Raw genomic sequence first — 20,267 nt, 5'->3', positions numbered from 1 at the left:
CTGTATGGATGTGACAACACTGGAAGAGACTGACACCTCATAGCCAGAAGACATGGGTTGCCAGGCTCTCAAGAAGTTGTTGCAGGGCTGTGCCAAGACTTCAGCATAGTTCTTCTAAACCCTGAAATGATCAAGCTACCACATAGTGAAGAAGCTCCTCCAAACGGCCAAGCGGTTACTTCATAAATACAGTTCACTTTGCTGCCTGCTGCATACAAGCTTCACAATAAGGAAGAGCAGCAGAAATCTCTCAAACAGCATATTAAGTTGGTATTTAATTTTTTAAGTGCATATATGTATGTATGTATGTATGTACTTCACCACCTTGTAGAATGGGAGAGAAGCACGCATGCCTCCATTCCGATCATGAACATAGTCTCCATAAAGCTCCATTCTCAAGGGACAATATACTCCACAGCAATAAATATAAATAAATAAACAAACCACTCTACAAATTCCATTAAAGCTGTTGAAAAAAAAAAAAAAGCTCTTTAGCAGAATACTTCACTGCAATAAGAACCATGGCAGGAGAGTTAACAGGGGAGAGGAAGGATTAAAGGAAAATAAATTATGATATGGAAACACTTGTACATGCTGATAGAAGCCCAAATGGAGCTTGAAATAAATGTCATGATGCAAAGAAAAGTGATCAATGTCATCTGCATTTGGAAACATAGCAAAAACCGTGTTACTACTTGTGTAGACTTAATTCCCTAGCTAGATGAAGGTTTTGTTCTTTCTTGGACGTAATGGTAAAAGTCAACTGCAGACACAGTAGAAAACAAATTTTGACATTCAAGCTCTGTTCAGAACTGCAACCTTGACTTATCTAAAATTCTTGCCTAACACTGAAACAAAAAGCTGGGAAGATGAGGTTTTGCTGTTAGTAGGTCAGGGACCTGAGCAGCCATTTGAGATACGTGTGGTATTCTGACCAAAACCAGCCATACTTCTTTTCTTTTAAAAATTTCTACATAAAAACCTTTGAGAGATGATGACCAGAGGACAAACTTTTCTACCTACACCTAAAATACAATGGTTTTGCTTAATGGTATTTAAAAGACTGGTTCTTTAGAAAAACAAAAGGAAAAGAAAACTGGATGGAGAGGAGAAAAAGCACTTAAAAATTCAACATGGGTACTCTATTTCTATTAGAAGAATAAGTCCAAGACACAAATAGCTTTCCCTTTCTTCTCTGATATTCTGACTTGATAATTACTGAAAAATGCTGAACTAAGTCTCTGCCCTGTCACACTGCTGGCTGACAGAGGCCTTATAACAGTGTAACCCTGTTCCTACAGACAGAACAGAAATTTAACAGTACCTTAAGCTTCAGAAACTAAGGTATGTCTCAATATTTTCATATCACTTTGGTTTCCACTAAATTTTTTGATGTGGGACTAACAGTACATTCTCTTACTACTGATTCTACATATTACTGATACTACAGCCACATCCTCTAAATTTTCAATAATCCAATTCCAAGTCCAGCTGTGACAGCAATCTGAAGTCTAAATGAGACATAATTCACGATGCAATGCACATTCACTCCCTGAGTTCGGTTTACAATCAGAACACAGGTAGTTACGGACTTGAGACTAAGAAGGAAATTTGCCTAAATAGTCTTTGAGCATGCCCAACAAGCTATTGGGGTTATTATATCAAATATTACTCACGCCCCTTCAGTAAGCCATAGAACTGACTCAACTACATGAAGGGCAATGGTAAAAAAACAAAAAAAAAACCTCCAACAAATTGGATAATAGGACTCAGTGTGGGGGTATCTTCCCTCAACCCCTCCAAACTTCACACAAAGTACTGGAGGGGAAGACAGAGTTATTATCAAATGAACAAAATGCTTTCTGGATCCAGTCTCAAGCCTTTAACAGACACTGGAAAACCAGTCTGCTGCTACTGAAAGTTCCTATATTCAATGCGAGTCCAGACGACTCCACATCTGAGAATGTTAGGTGGCTGCTCTAGTTACTACTAACCACAAGAAAGTCCCATGCACCGCCATGAACAACTAAATTACTATGTTTCTATTTATTCATTTTAGCTTTGTTCTAGCCATTTTAGTGGTCTGGAAATAGGCACAACTGCTTTTTAAGAAGAGCAAGTAAGGCCTTCTCTTTAGGCCACAAAAAAGAAAGCCTCCAGCTCCACGTATACCAAAACATCCCCTCAAGACGGCTGAAATTTGAGCTGTGGAGGGTTGCTGGTTTTTTTGTTTTGTTGTTGTTTTTTAAAAGGTTTTGCTGAAGGCATTTTAAAAATTATGAAAGGCTTCACAATTTGAAGCAAGAAACTTTAACTTCTCATGCACATCTTATAAGAAAACCAAAAGGGATCTGTCAAGCCCCAGGTTGAATTTCTTGATAATGTAACAACTATATTCAGAGCATGTCTGTAAGGTACTTACCTCTTTAACTTTCGGGACAGGTGGGAAAGCAGGAGTTTGAGATCTTTTTAAGACAGAAATTATTTTTTTCCTTTAACATTAGTGCCCTTGGTTTTTGCACAAATATTGCACTTGAGGTGAATAAAAGCAATATTTAATGGTTACTCGTTTCACCCAAAGTACTTCTACAGAGCAAAATAACAACAAAATAGTCAGAGACTAAGTTTGTATTAAGGCAATCACCATCAGTTTCACTTCCAGGTTTGCCTTTCCTCTGACAAACCCTGCTTTTGGAAACTCCATTTGTGGAGCCCACACAATTCAGTTTTCCACATGTGGACTTAAGCAGCAATGACCCTTCCCAATTTTCCTGTCTCTGTTAGAGTGCTGTACAAAGTATTCCTGCACATTATTCTACTCTCCTACTAGTGACAATAAGAATTAGTTCTATGCTGAAAACAGAGAAGGTAAGTCACCAAAGCAAGAGCAGCACAAAGCTCACTGCTGCCACTGATGACTCAAGACTTGATGTTTTCTTCCCACTGGCAGTGGTTTGAAAGGTACACGATTAGGAGTGTTGCCTTCACTTACAGCCAAGGCAATTGTTATTGTCTACCCAAACCAAGTGGTACTTCTGGGTACACCACATCTTAATTACCTCTTGCTGATGATACTAAGCTGGGAGGTGCTGTTGACTCTTGAGGGATGAAAGACCTCACAGAGCGATCTAGGTTGGTTGTCCAACACTCCAGTCTTCAATGGCATGAAAGTCAACAAGGGTGTGTGTCAGATTCTGCCCCTGAGATGGAGTAAAGCTGGTGACAGGGCTGGAAGACATGTCCTGTGAGGAGAGCTGTAGAAGCGTGCACTGTCCAGTCTGGAGGAGAGGAAGCTGAGAGGCGATCTCAGTGCTTCCTGCAGCTACCTGAGCATAGGAAATGGAAATACCCATCTCTTATCCCTTGATACCGACGCGAGGATGCGTGGGCATGGCAGAAAGCTGTGCTAGGGGAGGGTCAGTCCAGGCATTAGGAAAAAATTCTTTACTATGAAGGTGGTCAAGAGCTGGAACAGACTTCATCAAGAGGTGGTTGGAGCTCCTCGGTTTTTGAGAGGCATTTGGATAACACCACTGGTAATATCCTTTAACTCAGACAGTCAGACTCCATGGTCTGAACCTATGAACATTTCAACTAAACTAATCTTATTGAGAAATTCCCAGCTAGACACATTTCACCTGTGCATCAATTTTAGCCCAAAGCCAGTACTCAGTCCATTTGCATAAGCTTCTACCACCAACTCCATAGAGCTCTGAAAGCCAAAGACAAAAATGAAAGTTTGGACCTTTTTTCCAACTATATCTAGGATATCAATAAAACCTGAAACTTTACATCAGCATTGATTTTTTTTTTTTTTTAATCTAAAGATGTGTCACTGCATTCTTTAAACCAGACCAATTTTCAAGTTTATCATTTCCACTTACCCTTTAACCTCAAAAATGTATTTTTTTAATATCTGTAAAGCACATTTGCATAAAATTGAAACCCATACACAATGTTACAGTAAAATCAACTAAACTCTGGCATTACAAACCATAAACACAACATTTTCAAGAGCTGTGGTTCCATGTGACTTCAAGCAAAAATACAGAAAAATTAAAATAAGAAAGATGCAATTACAAGCAAGTGATACACCACCATTTAATCCTACAGTCTTTATGGATAGAGAAGTTTCTACTATTTTGACAAATACAGAAGCTGAGGGATCAGTGCTTCTCTCTCATTTTTCCTCATCATGTTGCTTCAATAACAGATGTGCACTAACTTATGAATTTCAGCTAGCGTACCAATTCAACTCAGCTGCTGCACTACTAACCCCAACGAGCTCAGGGATGGGAGAGTTCTGTTGTTTGCTTGCTTGCGTTACAAACCCCACTGGTTCTCAGAAAGCTCAATTCATCCAAGTGATTCCCATAAGGAAAAAAGACCACTTGGTGAGGCTGTGCCACACTTCTCTTCTCGTGGCTGTTTCTGATGCCAGGTTACTCTGACAACTTGTCACCATCACAGTTCTGAAGCTAAAGAGTATCCACAGAAGCGCCCCAGTCTCTCACAGCTATCAGCAGGGAAGAGGAACAAATTTTCCACAATACCAAAGTTGTAAACTATTCCATCGTTCATAAGATGACAGCTGCAGACAAAAAAAGATCTGCGTGCCCCTGATGCTCTAAGCCATCTAAGAGACAGACTATTTTGTGCATGTCAAATTCAGAGCAAATGCTATCTAGAGTCTTAAGCAAAGTACTGCAGTCTCAAGCAAGAGCCTCAGCTCTTACAGCTAAAGGCCCGATCCTTTTATCAGCCAAAGATTTAAAGGGGAGGAAAAAAAAGGCATTCTGCACTATTACTATACCTTAGGAGAAGCCCTGCATAAAGCTTCAGGGTTATCATACGTCCTCTTCCATTTGAGCAGATTAAGAAGGAAAAAAATGAAAATTACACCTACGTATTTTTGAATATTAAAATCACATGGAATAAAGAAGACATCAGTTTTAAAAAATGAAATAATTGTAGAAGCTGTATTAACAGTAGTTCAGGATTTCAGCTTTCCACAGTAGCCTGGTATGTACACAGCCTATGACTGAAGCTTGGTGAGGCACAGGAGAGGAAGTGTTTGCCTAGTACAACTCCTCGAAGTTTCAGCACCAAAGTGGAAGCCGCTTACCACTAGAGATAATCAGTTTTACTTTGAAGCATCTTAAGCTCTCATGAGAGAACTCTAGAGTTTCATACTTTCCTCTTGTTTGGATAACAAGTAGTTAGGTATAAGCCAAGTGAAAACCCTAAAAGAGTTAGGATTACAATGGCAAATGACAGTGCTTTGATTTTCAAAGTCCACATCATATCTTCTGTATTTCAACTAGAGAACTCTAACAAAATTGGAAGAATGTACACTGCATGTTTACAGCAAACCAACAAATTCTCTCCTTTCTTGGCTTATATTCTAAGCATCTGGTTTCAACACAGAATTTTCAGACATGCCTATTTATTTAGTAGAAACTGAAGTGACAACTGCAATTAGAAAGCTATAATAGGACAAACGTTCTTCGTGCACTGGCATTAGACACCAAAGTTATCTGCTTACACTGTCAGCTCTCTCGGGCATATACCCCTATCATAAGATTGATACTCAGATAGCTACTGCAATACAGTCCCGGTTTACATTTGAAGCTCTGAGCAGTTCTTTATTTGCACTAAATTCTTTGGTGTTGAAGCAAAAACCACAAGACCAAAACTTGAAGGAAAGAACTGTTTTCCTTAGGGACCATACAAAGCAAGATGGAGATCCCCTGTAGAAATTCTGCGGTTCTCAACTGCAGTGCAGGAGGCCCAAACTACAGCAAACTTTCAGGTGAACAGAACTTAAGTCAAATACAAAATTCAGAGCTGACTTAAGCCTCTAGATACACTAAAAACCTTCCCAATCAGATTAAACCCTTCCAAATCTCATACACTTACCTCAACTCCAAGGGTAACGAGATTCTTTCAGAATGAGTTACATGTCAAGGGTAAGACAAACCACTGCATACAGTATGTTCCCAAAATGAAACAACTCTAAGATGACACAACCATAAGTGCCGTAAGTCTGAAAGCTATGGCACATTTCACAGACCCTTGCCTCCACATCCATCAACTTCCAGCAAGCTGCCAGCAGCACTAGCCTACCCCAGCCCATACAGAAGAAATGGGAACAGGACCAGTGGGCTACAATTGAAATCCATTCCAAGACCATGCAGAACTAACCAGAATGATAGAAAATATGGCTCGAATGGACTACCAGCTGCCTTAATTCAAATCTATGCAAACTTTATATTAAAACTACTGGGAAAACTTCTCAATTTTTAAGACAGCCACTGGGTAAAATCTAACAGGTTTCCTAGTAGATCACAATGCTCCCATTGATTTTAACTGAATGTGCATTTGCTGCTGAAGTTTAAGCCTATAACTTGTCTTATCTGCAATGGAGAAGAAAAGCTTGACGCTTAGCTGCAGGTCTTCTTTGCAGATCTCATGCCTTCCCAGGTATCCTCACCTTGTCATTTGCACAGCTAAGTCTCACTAAAATCTGATAGACCACATCCATTCATGCTAAACTGCATCCTACTTTACATGCCATGCTTTGTCCATTTGTCAAGAACATTTCAAACATATGAGCTGAAGTATTTGGAGCTTCTCGGAAGGGAGTGCAACCTGATAATCTAGAAAGTTTGCTCAAATTAGCTAAAAACAAAATAAAACAAAAAAACCCTACTGCTAAGAAAACTCTCAGAATCCCCCTGACCCATCCTCCTAGCTTGATCACAAATTTTAACTGACCTCAAAAAAACCATTTATTTTGCAATGGCTACGTACATCTGTTAGACAAACAAAAGCCCGAGGCTCTGTCCAGATACACAAAAGAGTTAACAGTATGAAAGTGAGCACAGACAACAGGAAGGCTACATTTCACATGTAAGAACTGACCTATTGGGTTAGGTAAGGGTCTCATCTCATCGCCTTCTCTATCTTAATATATAGCTGTAACTAAACACTCAGAAGAGAGTAACATCACTCATAGGGTACATACATACGCAAAAAAATGTATTATTATACTATATTATTGTGTTTAAAGCACATCAGTAGCTTTACCAAGAAACAGAAGTGCTGGAAAACAGCTTAATTATCTCACTGCCCATGTCCAGTTCACGTAAACAAAGGGCTCTCAGCTGCGTAAAGCCAAAAAGAAATGAAAACAATGCTGTGACTGAATTACTGGACGAAAAATTAACAGCCTTCCATAGAAATACACATTTGAATATTTTTAGCAGACGGTGTATTTTTAAATGAGCACTTTCATGCTCCACAGTTGACTCCATTTACCAACACGTTCCAGGGCTGATTTCCTTCTAAGAGGTTTTAGTTCTGCCGTCTACATAATCTTCTCTTCAAAGAGCAGCCATGGGTGGGTCACTCTAACAATCTGAACATTACCACACTTCTTGGTTTGTTTTTTTTGTTTTGTTTTTTTTGTTTTTTTGAAGAGCAGTTCTGAACAACTTCTAAAGGATTTCAGCAATTTCTCTTCTATAGCACAAAAGAATATTTTCCTTAATACTACAGCAAGATGAAACAAAAGTGATTTATAATTGCACCAGACTCATTGCATTCTACAGAATAAAATACATTCTTGAACCTTCAGGGGTAGTAGCATTGACTCCTCAGTCAGGTCATCTCGCTTTCATCCATCACTGCAGTTGAGCTCCATTTTCCATGCCATTGGAAGAGCTGTATATTATGTACTTGGCAGGATGTCCAAAGAGGTACAGTTTACATAAGAGATCAGTTTGCACATAATTTAGAAACTTGGTGAAATGCTGGTACCATTGCACTAGCTTTTCACATATTTGTTTTAAAAAAATAGGGAAAGGGCACGATGCCATACTTGTATTTAACATTCAGTGACTTATTTTTCACCAATGTATGAAAACTAGCAATAAAGAGCAGAGCTGCTTTCCTACAGAGACAGATTTCGTACAGCAGGGTTTAAGCAAGTGTCACAAAACATCTGCCATATTGCCAGAGAATCATGGAATGGCCTGGGTTGAAAAGGACCACAACGATTATCTAGTTTCAACCCCCCTGCTATGTACAGGGCTGCCAATCACCAGATCAAAACAGAGGAGAGGTATCTCTACCTAACTCACTGCACGGTTTTATACTGCCAGAATTATTAATTGAAGAAAAACAGCGTAACAGGTGCCTAGGGAACTTACTAGAATTCAGGGGATTTCAACCAACAAATCTCCAGAAGTTCAATCTGCTTTCTTTAGGGTCAGATGGAATTTCATTATTCCTCTTCACACGTAGACAAATTCTCCATCTTTTTATTAACTGATTTTCCTGGAAAAGTCCAGGACATTACCTGAATTTTTATAAACATTTCCTTTTGTTTCCTTCTACATTCAAAAATAACAGGTCTTTCAAATATGCTATAGTATTAAAAAAAAAAAAAAATAAAAAAAAAAAAAAAGGCATTCATAACCTCAATAAAAAACTGTAGTACCTACAAAACCAACCTACCCAAAACACCAAATCAGTGATAGCAAAGGTACAGTAAGAAAGCTTCACTGTAATGCTCGAATATTTTCAGACAGTGAAAACAGTGGCATGGACTGTAAGTTTTTCATAAACATGAACAGCTACGATAGCTGTAAGTTTGTGACTGGTTTGAGACTGGCTGTTCCCTCCATTCCACCTATCCCCCACCCCAAGTCCTCATGCAAAAATACAGACAAATAGATCCTGAAAAATCCTCAGGTGTTGAATCCTGCCCCTCAGAGCACATTGTTATAGCGACTATATTCTCACTTGAAAATTCATTTCTTAACAGTTTTAAAGAATACTCAGCTTTACAACCACATGCACAAAACTGACAATTCATCAATGTGAGAACTCCTATTTCCTCCCTTATCATAACGTTCTTTAAGAATTGGTTTGCTGACCACCTAAGGCAAAAGTTTACAGACAGGTGGTTGGACTCAGTGACCTCTAGAGGTCCCTTCCAACCCCTACAATTTTGTGAAAAGCCTCCCATAGTCACCACAGTCAAGGAGGAAAAAAAAAAAAAAGCTATCTGGAATCACAGAAGGCAGCACACTAAATTGCAGCGCAGCTTCTTCCAGAGTTCCCTTATCAGCATCAAAATTAAGTGCTAATGCCAGTGGGACAGGACATTACCGAGTCTCAAAATGCATTCATGAGAAGTCAAATGAGAAGGAGAAGCAGGTTCACCATTCCTGACAAAACAATTATTGTTCAAGTATTAAAATACTTACTCCCAAACTTGGCCTGCAGAAATGTACTTAGTTGACCCAGATTTGACAGGATGTTTTACAGGAGTGTTTAAAGGCTTTAAAGCTGAAGTGCTAAAGCAAAGCCTTCACACATGGTCTAGGTTTAAAGTCCAGATCCCAGAAGCACAGACTATGGCCTGCCCTTGCAACCAAGTTTCTGACAGCGCATACACGCCTCTTTTCTCTGGTCCTCGTTCTACATCACAAATACATGTAAAAAGTAATAAAGTACTACATTTCATTGAATTTTAAATGCCCCTCAATGCCTAAACTAAGAAGTATATACAACTACAACCACCACCTCGGAATGAAAATTAGATTTTCACCATTCATTTTGAGATGTGGGGGTATCATTCCCTTGATACGAGCATCTCTTATGTATCGTAATTACTAAAAGTTACGGATGTAGCATAAGCATACCTGCACCATCCTTTTTTAGAATTGGTCCTCTATCAAAGTGTATAGCAACAACTACCTGCTCAGACATTGCCACTGAAAAAATAATACAGTGGACTATAAAAATTTCCACTGGTTGTTGCATAGACCCAAAGCACTGACACCACACAAGAAGTAGTGTTTCTCACCTCATGAGTATCTGGATTCTGTAAAGATGAGGGCTGCTTCATTCGAGGTTTTTCCACCTGTCCTCAAAATCCCAGACATATGTCATGGACGCCACTTGGGAAAACAGCCACAATACTTTTACTGTCACAGATCCCTGCAAAGCCCTTTTCAGCACCCACACATACTCAAAGACAATACCTCCACATGAAGAGAAGTCCATCGCAAAACACAAAAGACTTGCCAATTCAGTTACGTTCGTTTCCCTAAAATGAACTTCTATTAAGCCAATTAAATTTCCTAAAGCACCGACCGAATGACACGCAGATAATCTGCTGGTGAACTTTGTTGTTCAGACATGTCAAGAATCCAGCAAACACACGTAACTGCCAGCCCCATGCCACACAGTCTTCAAAGTAACCCAATAAGGAGCAGCAGGCTCAAAGCTCAACTCAACCAAAAAATAGTCCGCTACCTTTACTTCTGTTGTCCTGAAGCTCAGGCCCCAGATTTCTGGAAGAGCAAAGCTCTTCCTTCTGTACAACCTTTGTGCTTCTGGCTCAGTCACATTCACCAGCTGATTCTCCAAAACAAAGTGGAAACAAACATCTGACTTTTAAAGCGTTTCCCAAGATTCAAACCAACTCTGCAGTTGATACATACTCCAAAACCAACAGTTATGGGAAACATGTTTCAAAGCCACTGCAATTGAAATTTGATTATTAAGATTGTTCTACTCTTAAAGCATTTCAATTTGACTCTGTTTCTACTACACTGTATTATGCTTTATGTAGCCGCAGCTGCCAAGCCAGCACATATAACTTGGGAGCAAGATTGCAAGACTGGAAGTGAAATGGCCAACAGATACAATCTTCTCAAGGACAACATTATTTTCCACTTCTGCAAGTTTCAATTGAGCAATTGGACATGTAGAGAAAAACCATTCCAGAATCCTTACATCTACTCACCTGCAAAAAGCATGCCTTGCCAGAAAGTCTTCATTCTCTCAGCAAGGCACGAAACATTCTTTCTGATGCTGATACTCAGCCTCCCACAAACGTGTGGAAATTCACTTCGGCCGCGGACTTCATTTGTGGGGGTACAGATCTGTGCCAAATGATTCATGTTTACTTGGCCAACAATCAAAGATTCTGTTCATTTAGACTGATGAATTTGTGTCCCCTTCCTCCCTCCCTCAAGGAAACCCACTCATACAGGTCAGTTCATGGTGCTACTTTTTTAAAACACCTAAACCACATGAAGCATGTGAGGAGGTGGGATACAAGCAATAACATAGGCTCTGTGCAACTGTTTACAGTAAGGCGTGAATCGAGAAAACCAAAGGGATTAACTCTATCAACTGCAGCTATGTGATTTCTCTTTTTCTTTTGCTGCAAAGACAATCAAGCCTTGCTTTGCAGCAACAGTCAAATTTTAGTTTATCTTTGGGCAAAGCATATTCTCAGCCTGCCTGAAAATTAAACAATTGCTTGCATTCCTGGCAAAGGACAGTTCTTTGAAGCACAGGGCTTGTAGCTGACAAGAATTATATTCCTACTAAAAAAGTCAAAACAGATGATGTTCTATAGTTGCAGCTCTAAGAAGTCTGCCTTGGTTGGAAAAATTCAGTTGCTGTTTCCCTTCTGGTTTGGAAGAGAACTTTGGAGCCAACACCCAAATTCTATCTAAGAGCTTGGATCCAAAAGCCCACTGCAACTCCTGCGGCTATATCAGATACTTCTCTTTACGTGTGCAGAGTAGTACCTATCTCATACACCCTTGTTGGCATTACTTATCTAGTGGGGCTGATCAGGAGCATCCTTCTTTCCCCTTCCAATCAGAAGGACTCCTTGAATAAGCTGTAGCACTCCTGCTGTCAGACAACAGACTGCTAGCAGGGTTCTCCAAATCTGCCCAACTGCCTGAAGAGACAAGTCAAGCAACACAACTATGCCACTTCACATTCCTGCCATGTATTACATGTTAAGAGTTGCCTTCCACGTACAAACACACACAATCAACAGAAGCTACCTAAACAAAAATATATTAGTGGCTATCTAATCTCATCATAATACTTACATAATAGTAGTCCAGTACTTTCAACACAACTTCATAGGTCATTATACCAAGCAGAAGGCATTTGGCCTTACTCAGGCCAATTACAAAGTTAGAAAACTATTTTTCTTAGCCTCAAGTTTTCTTACAAGCAAGAAAGTGAATTTGCTATCACAGACACCAAGGTGCCCTGCAAACCCAGTGCCACTCCCCTTCAGCTGAGCTGACTCCACATCATTCCATGCAGAAACCCAACAAAACACCAAGAAATCGCTCAAGTGGAAAAGAGCTGCAATGGACTTTGTCTCACTTAACATCAAGTGGAGGTGTGCAATGCCCACATTAAGAGAGAAAGCACTGATGCCAAGCACACAGTGCCTAAGATGGTGAGGCTACATCAGATAATACAGAGCCCACAGCTGTGGAGAAGTAGCAATGCTCACAAGGACAGGTTAGGGTTAGGAATATCCGTTGCTGTTCCTTTTTGTTTAAGGAAAAAAGCTTTTGGTGCTCGACACTGAAAAGCTACCATAGCACTGTCCTTTCTTCCACTGTAAGAAAGGCAAGAGTGAGAACACAAATTGCCTTAAATGCTTAGATTTACTTCCTGTCTGCACAAGATGAAAGTACAGAATGAACTGCTTTATTTCCTTTTCTGAACAACAGACAACACATCTGTGGCAAGAGCACCTAATGAAAAGATTCTTTGATAGCACCGATCAGACAAAAATCACTGTCCACTTCTTTTAGAGGCATGTCAGAACAACTTCTGGGCATTCAGGTTTTTGATAACTCTCAGGCTGATGTAAAAATGCTTTCAGTAAGATCTCCAACACATGTTTTTTTGTTGAAACCACTGTCTCTCCTACTACACAGCCATAACTTTAAAGGGCAGCACTGCTACAGCATATAGGATCCAGCTGAACGCGTGCTGCCTCATGAACTACACTAAGACGATTTACGCCCTCTCTCAATACAACAAGCCAAAACCAATGTGAGCAGAAGATTCTGTGAAAATAATGTCTTTTACCTATGGTTGCTATCCAAACCTTGCTTGAAGCAGCTCTGGAAAAAGCTCAGGCTTCTGCTTAACCAGCTACTACAGCACTGACCAGGAACACTTCATCTAATTGTGACTGATGTAGCTGCAGCTCATGGGGGTGCACCTTGTTACCACCACTCACCTTTCTCACCTTCACACTAGCTAACTGCAATGCACCCTCTACAGATAGCTACACTATAAATCAATTAAACAATACCAGCTGGCATTGACCATCGTGACTCCCAAACATGTATCTTCTCCCAGTACGTAGCACTTCAGGTTTCATCTCCATCAGATGCCAAAGGGAGTCCTGGTTTTTTATCTAAAGGAATAGGTTTTGGTCTGTCCAGCACCAAATGGATTTGAGTCTTTCTGCTTAAAGGATTATCTTTTCTCACCACACTGCAGAAGTTGTAATTAGCCCTTACTTTCAATGCACATAATTAAAAATAAATGGGAATCTATACAGAGAGCTAATCAAAGGAAGTTGTGACAACATGAAATTCTGGATTTGATAAAGGCTTGCGTGAGGCCTTTAAGCTTTCAGTGAACTCCTTTTCACAGCTGTTTCACCTTAAAATGTGTTGGTCTTTTAAGGCTGAGATGGGCTGCTTAATGACTTCAGGAAGCTGCCAAGTGCCCCACCAGCCACAGAACTGCAGGAGATGGCCACCTCGGCACACAGCTCACAAGTTACAGCTGACCAGAAGTCCTTAAGAGTAAAGATTTTTGTCAAGAACAAAGAGGAAGGCAGTCCAGAAAAGCGCTCAATGAGCAAGTCTGCAGAAATTTCTGGAAATCATCAACATCTTTTGACTTAAAATGGGAGTCAATAGACCATTTGAAACAAAAAGACTCCAGGAGCTCCAACAAGAAGGCTGCATGTGTTCTCCAACCACCTTGAATGTTATTTGCTCACGTACAAATAATAGCCAACAGAAAATGCTGGAATTCTTCCAGCACAGAGCTTCCACTGCAGTCTTTTTGTGGACGTGGACTCCTCACTGATGTTCAGAGCCTGTATCATTCATCCAGGCAGTTGAAGGAGGAGCACAGGGTAGAGGGGCAGCAACAGCCAATAACCCAAATTTTGGAATTATGAACTGTGATGAGTACATTAGACATCAATACTGGGAAGTCATTTAAAGAAAGAGCTATTTAAAATAGCACTTGCAGATACAGTACATCAAAATTAGAGAGCTTTAGGAGCAGTAGCGGAAAACCCTTCAGCCAGGGAGGTAGTCTTTAGGTACAGATCTCAAGGAAATACTTGTCTTACCCTTCAAGAGATCAAAGTACATAAACACATACTGTGTGATACCTACAAGACCCTATCAAGTTAAGGGATAAAGTGGAATAACAACTTCCAGAACCAGGATGCATGTAGGTATGAAACACAGCCATAAAATCTCACAGAGCATAAGAAAAAGGTGAATGAGATGGTATTGCTAAGAAATAGAAAAGGTAAATCGAGTGATAATACAACAGGAAATCACCTCCAGAATACAGTACAGGGAAGAAGCAGCGTGCAGATTAGTGACAGAAGGTTAGTGATACAAGAGGAGAAAAAAAAAATAAAATAAAAAAATAAAATAAAATAAATCAACCCACACACCTAAGACGTGGGGACACAGAGGAAGAATTAATGAAATTATTATTTGGCAGGTTCCATTGGCAGGCTTCATTTTCGTAATAGGTTTTTCTTCTGCTCAACTACCCCTAACAACAGGAGTAAAGAGAAAATAGCCAGCGTTAGAATGAGGTACCACAGACAGCCGTCAGTCTCCTGATCAGGCTGCAAGGCATGACTTTGGGGCACCGCAGTACACGTGGCCATCAGCAGACCTCAGCTGGTCCCATTTTTATTGTTACCATTTGTAAGTGTCAGGCAGGAGGAAAGCCACTCCTGCTGCAGCAGCAGCCAGAAAGCTGGACAGGGCTAGGCACAGCCGCACAGCTCTCAGCAGGCTTCTGGAAGGGAGTGCTCTTCCTCTCTCCAGCAAGGAGAGCAGGATGGGCGGCTTCCAGTTTCAGAAACCAATTAGGCAGAAACTGCTATCAAAGCAACAGAGAGGGCCCTACCCTAACTACATTGAGAAACAAGGCAGCGCTAACCCAGCCATTGGGCCAGTTTCATCAGTCCCACTCGTTCCTCTCGCTGGAGCTGCCCAGGGTGCTTTTCCAACCTATCTTCCTACAGCTCAACTTGAGCATCGTCTAGTATTAAACACCACATTCCACCTGAAAAAAGCAGCCAAACATTTATGTACTGGTTTACGAGTGGAGTAACCAATTCCCAGGCTTTAATCCTTCAAGGGACAGTTTCTGAAAGCACCACTGTACTGAGAGATGCATCAGGTTCACACATCAGCAGTTCTACCATGTACAAATGCAGGGTTACCATCCTACTGTCCTGTTGGAAGAGTATACAACACACACACACACACACACACACACACACACACACAAACAGAACAACAAGAACAACAAACAACATTGAATCTAGAAGGAATACAAAAATCTCAGCAAAATCCTCTTTGGGATCAGTATAACATTCTTCCAGAGAGTCCAAAATGAGTTACTGCAAAACCGTCCTTCAGATTTTGCAACTAAAATTAGGCATACGTGAGAACTAACTAAAGCAAATAAACTTGTCTTCCTCACCTTCTACGTGAACAAATTCTGCATAAACTGTTACAAAGCCATGGTACTCAAACCATGGAACAAAGAGGCAAGGTTAGCCATGAGCCTTTAAGTCATACCAAGCCTAGCAGACAACAGTACTTGTAATTGCAGCAGATTTTGTTGGTCTGCAATAAACACTTTCCAGAAGCTCAAGAAAAGGGGGAGGGACAGGGGGAAAAAAAAAAAAAAAAAAAAAGAATCAATTCCACAGTCATTAGATGAAAATTTGCAAACCAAACTTTGGGACTTCTATTTTTATAGATATTTTGGGTCATGTGTTGCATGACTACCTTTTGTTTCTCAGTATTATTTTTGTCCAATTTGGGAAATGACATCCAATGCAAGAACACCTAGATGAGGAACACAAGCAAGCTTTAAGCTCATACCTCTTCTCTTATGCTATAATCAGCAGGTAGATAGCATCAGCATGTGGAGAACTGCAAGCTTCTGATTTACATATTCATCACCTGATTTTGAAGTTGATTTCTTACACTATTAGACATTAAGATAACAGCTACACTCTCACAACCATGATCTTTGCCATACCACGCACTTCCTACGGGCTCAACCTAAAAACACACATTTTTTTTGTGCAAAGAAAAACCTACAAAGCCAGCAACAAAGACCTGAACAGAGAATAAGCTACTTGGGAATTACTTCAGCACAGAAACCCATATGGTGGGGTGCAAAGAAACACGGAACGATTTAAAAACCACCAAAAATATAAACACCAAAAAAAAGAGGCAGATCTCATAGGGACTCTTGATGCTGGTACACCTTGAAAGAGATATGGTAAGGCCTCGAGGTTCCTATTCTCACAACAACTGTAAAACACTTGTAACTAACAACTATTACAGAGCAATGAGAGCAGCATGCCTGGGTAGTCACCTTCTTCAGAAGCCAGAGGACAAGAACCTGCTGGGAATCCCCTCCCATTCAAGGCTCGGGCTTCTCATCAACTTCCGAGCACAGTCTAATAAGATGGGAAAGACAATGCCTGCTCACCCCTTCCCCCTGCATACCCTGAGCAGAAGAGCAATCACCACACTCCCTGCACTCCAACTCTCTTAACACAAAGTCCAGCAAGCCCTCCTCCACTCCTTCAGCAGTGCTTCCACCTCATCTTTTGAGTCCTTTCTTCCTAGGGAACTACTGCCAGGCTCAACCAGAAGGTTATCACCAAAGCAGGCATGACCTCACCGCATCATTTCACCACTACTCCAGCCCTCACAAAGGAGAGCAACGAGGTTGGCATCGAGCAGGCTAGGTTTTTGCTTCCTGGTGACCCAGAGAAAGTCTGAACCAAAATGGAGATATAAAAGCTGCCTACAAGACTCAAAGAAGAGCAATCCATCCATTTCCACCTGCTTCACAAGGAATCTTTTATCCCAGCTTTCACTCAAAAGGGTACAGAATGTTATTAAGTATTGGTATGAACACACATTAAAATAAAAGAGGCCAGCAAAATCTCTGTACACCACACCAGGCTTTTTTTCAAAGCAGTCAACAGCAGTAATAGATGGCTTGCTCCATCATTCCACCAGGTGCTACCGAAACTCAAGAGAACAAGAAAAATATTTCCCTTTTTGGCAACCAGCAGGGCCTCTCTTTTACAAAGGGAAAAAAAAAAAAAAAAAAAGTTTAAACTTCCTGCACTGTCTTACACAGATAGATTAATTGAAAATATGAACTGCCTTTCCCACAGAGTCCTTGCATGCGGTTCTCCTGCTTTGTTCTGACATTTTTTTCCAGACAGCAGAAGGACCAGGAGCACATGACTAGAGCGACTGGAGGGGGGGGGGTATCACAAGTGCGTGTGCTTTATGCTACGGCCTTTGTTTCTCCCTCAGTGTTATACACTTGGGATCAAATCGTATTTGCAAACTTGTTAGTCTGCATCAGTTAGCACCCGCTTCACAGGCAAGCATCTGTCTAGTCTCTGACCTCAACCAAACAGGAAAGGAGCATCAATGACCTTTCAAGAATTGAGCCGTAGAGCTTGAATAAGGCAAATTCAGCTTCAGAACATGGCAGGGCCAATGCTCTGGCTAGCGTTAGACAGCCACCTGCAGAAATACCCATCAACAAAACCTGCTTCCTATTCCACACTCACACGAAGTAAATCGATAAATTAAAATGGAGTCATACATATCTTTCCCCCCAGTGTGAATTAAGATCTTTAATACACTTTAACCAGATCATACATAACCCATATTAGCGGCATAAGAGTATAAAGGGCACTCCGTGTTTTTCAGAGTGCAGCAGGCACACTGATCATGCAGATACAAAGCAGCTCTAGAACCTCAGCCCAACATTTTCCTCAAGGCTTCAACCGCAGCGGAAGTACATTTCGGTGCAGAAAAACGTCAGAATTTCTCATCTGTCAAAAAGCCCACAGCCAGGCAGAGTCCTGGCATAAAAAGCTTCCAACACCGAGAAACACACACACACACAGCAGTGTCAGGTGTGATCAGATGCGATACCGAACCATTGAGCCCTCCAGGTCCCATAAAGATCCTGCCCTATGTTTCCATAGAGAAAAAAAAAGGGGAATATTACTGAAAACAAAGCCCATAGCACGAATTGGCAACGACTGAGCTGTTAACAGGCACATATTCAAAAGAGGCCTTCAGAAATCATTTGCCATTCCGGATACATAGTTAATCATAGGTGACCCAGAGCCGGGCCTTTCTCCGGTCATACAGAGAAGCAATGCCCATTCTCCATTCACATAGCATGGCCGAGCCCACCAGCTGCGACGCGATGGATGGGCACGTATCAAGCACTGATCATTTCCAGCATGCCCGTGCAGAATAAAGCACAGGCCTCATTCTCAAAAATATTCCCCTCGAGGAAACCTGGAGAAGACATCCTCAGCCCCAAACAACCACTCACATGCAACAATGAGGATCTCCCTATTCCCTCCATCGGGGATCGTTAGCAGCGTACCAGACAGCCTTTGTAACCCCCTCAGACAGCCTTTGTAATCCCCCCCTTTTTCTCCCCAGCCATTTCTTTCCCCTTTAACAGGCCGGGCCGTGGCTCGCCCACACCCCATACACAGCTCTCCCCACACCTCTCCCATCTCCCTCCTTCAGAGGGCACAAAACACCTCAACGGGGACGAACGTCACGGCCGTACCCGCGTGCCCCGTCATTCATCCCCTCCTCCCCGAGGCACAAAGCCCAAACGGGGCGGCGGGAGCCCCGAGGAGCCCCCCTCGCAGGCACGGCCAGCAGGGACCGAGGGCAGGGCCGGGAACGGCCTTTTTACGTCCCGCAGGCCCGGCCGAGCTCGCGGCCCACCCAAGCCGAACGCGGGGCAGGGCCGGAGGGCGGCTGGGAGCGGCCCGATACTCACGGCTGACTTTCATGCTGCCGAACGCCGAGGGCTGCTGCACCGGCTTGCAGCTCTCCGCGAAGGAGGTGGTCCTGGGCCGCCCGGACATGGTCTCCGGTTCCGGCTGCGTCCCGACGGGCTGTCCGCCTCCTCCGCTCTCCTTTGGGGCTGGCTGCGGGGCGCTCGGCTGCGGGCTCAGCGGGAGGCGAAGGGCGAGCTGTGCCACATGAACCGCCGGCCCCTTCCCCCCCGGGGAAGCCCCCTCCCCTCGCTCTCTGCCCCGCCGGCCTTTCCGCGCGTCTCCTTTCTTCTCTCGCCGCGCTCCTCCTCGCCGCCCGGCGCTCACAGAGCCATCCTCCCGCCGCGCCGGTGAGCTCCGAGAGCCGCCTCCGCCCAGCCGCAGCCCCCCGGGCCGGCCGCGAGCAGCGGGGGTGTGCTAGGCCTCGCTGCCCCCACCCTCAGCCCAGTCACATGGGGCGGAGGCTCGCGGCCCGGCTCCTCCGATCCTGCCGCTCGGCTTCTCTTCTTCTTCTCCCCTTCCTTTCCCCTTTCTGTCTTTTTTCCTTTTTTTTTTTTTTCCTCTGCTTTTGTGTTTTGTTTTGGGTTTTTTTTTTGTCTCTCTCCTCTCTTTCCCTCCTGCCCTCTCCTCTCCTTCCCCCCTCGCCTCTAAGGGAGGCGGCGGGACTACTTTTCCCCCGGCGGAGGGATCTCGGGGCTGCTCGATCTGCCGACGGGAGGCGATGCGACCGCGCGCAAGGGGATCCGGCAGCGGCGGCGGGATCCGCGGCGGGAGGAGTGGGGTGAAGCGGTGCGGGCGGCCTCACTCCCTCGCTGGCTGAAGCCTCTCAGTGCGGCGCTGAGGCGGCGGCTTCGGCGCGGCTCCTCATTGCGCCCGCAGGGGCAGCTGGCGACGGCTCAGGCTGGACAGGCTGCAGTGCGGGTGGTGGCCGGCGGCGGCGGCGCGGGCCATGGCGGCGGCGGCTCCCAGCTCCTCCTCGGCCGGCTTCAGAGCGCCGGCGGCTCTCGCTGTTGCTTTCCCGGGCGTCCGAGGCGCATGGGAGCCGTCCGCCCGGCTGAAGGCTCCTGCCGCTCCCTCCTGGCGCCGGCTGCCTCTCGCCGGGCCCCCCTCCCCGTTTCTGTTGATCGGTCCCTTTGTCCCCGCTGCTGCCTCCGCTGCGTGCCGGGCTCCCGCTCCTGCGCTCTCTGTGTGCGCTAAAGCCGCGCAGCCGCCTATGCCCGTCGCCGCCCTACGCTGCGGAACGGCCCTAAGCACCTTCTGTGAATAGCCAGCC

At 43.3% G+C, this 20,267-nt stretch overlaps 1 protein-coding gene across 1 annotated transcript in view; it reads right to left on the bottom strand.

Moving 5' to 3' along the window:
* The window catches only part of GSK3B (glycogen synthase kinase 3 beta), a 138,304-nt gene extending 119,128 nt beyond the window's left edge, over positions 1-19,176 (bottom strand). Inside the window, exon 1 of the mRNA XM_042811018.1 lies at positions 18,997-19,176. Coding sequence (XP_042666952.1) covers positions 18,997-19,084 — 88 coding nt within the window. The 5' untranslated portion in view covers positions 19,085-19,176. The remainder of the gene's footprint in view (positions 1-18,996) is intronic.
* Between the last annotated feature and the right edge of the window lie 1,091 nt (positions 19,177-20,267).

This window comes from Centrocercus urophasianus, unplaced genomic scaffold (assembly GCF_019232065.1).
Source record: "Centrocercus urophasianus isolate 14NV4802_14NV808 unplaced genomic scaffold, USGS_Curo_1.0 seq_12, whole genome shotgun sequence".
NCBI classification, from domain to species: domain Eukaryota; kingdom Metazoa; phylum Chordata; class Aves; order Galliformes; family Phasianidae; genus Centrocercus; species Centrocercus urophasianus.
This window is presented reverse-complemented; position numbering and strand designations above follow the sequence as displayed.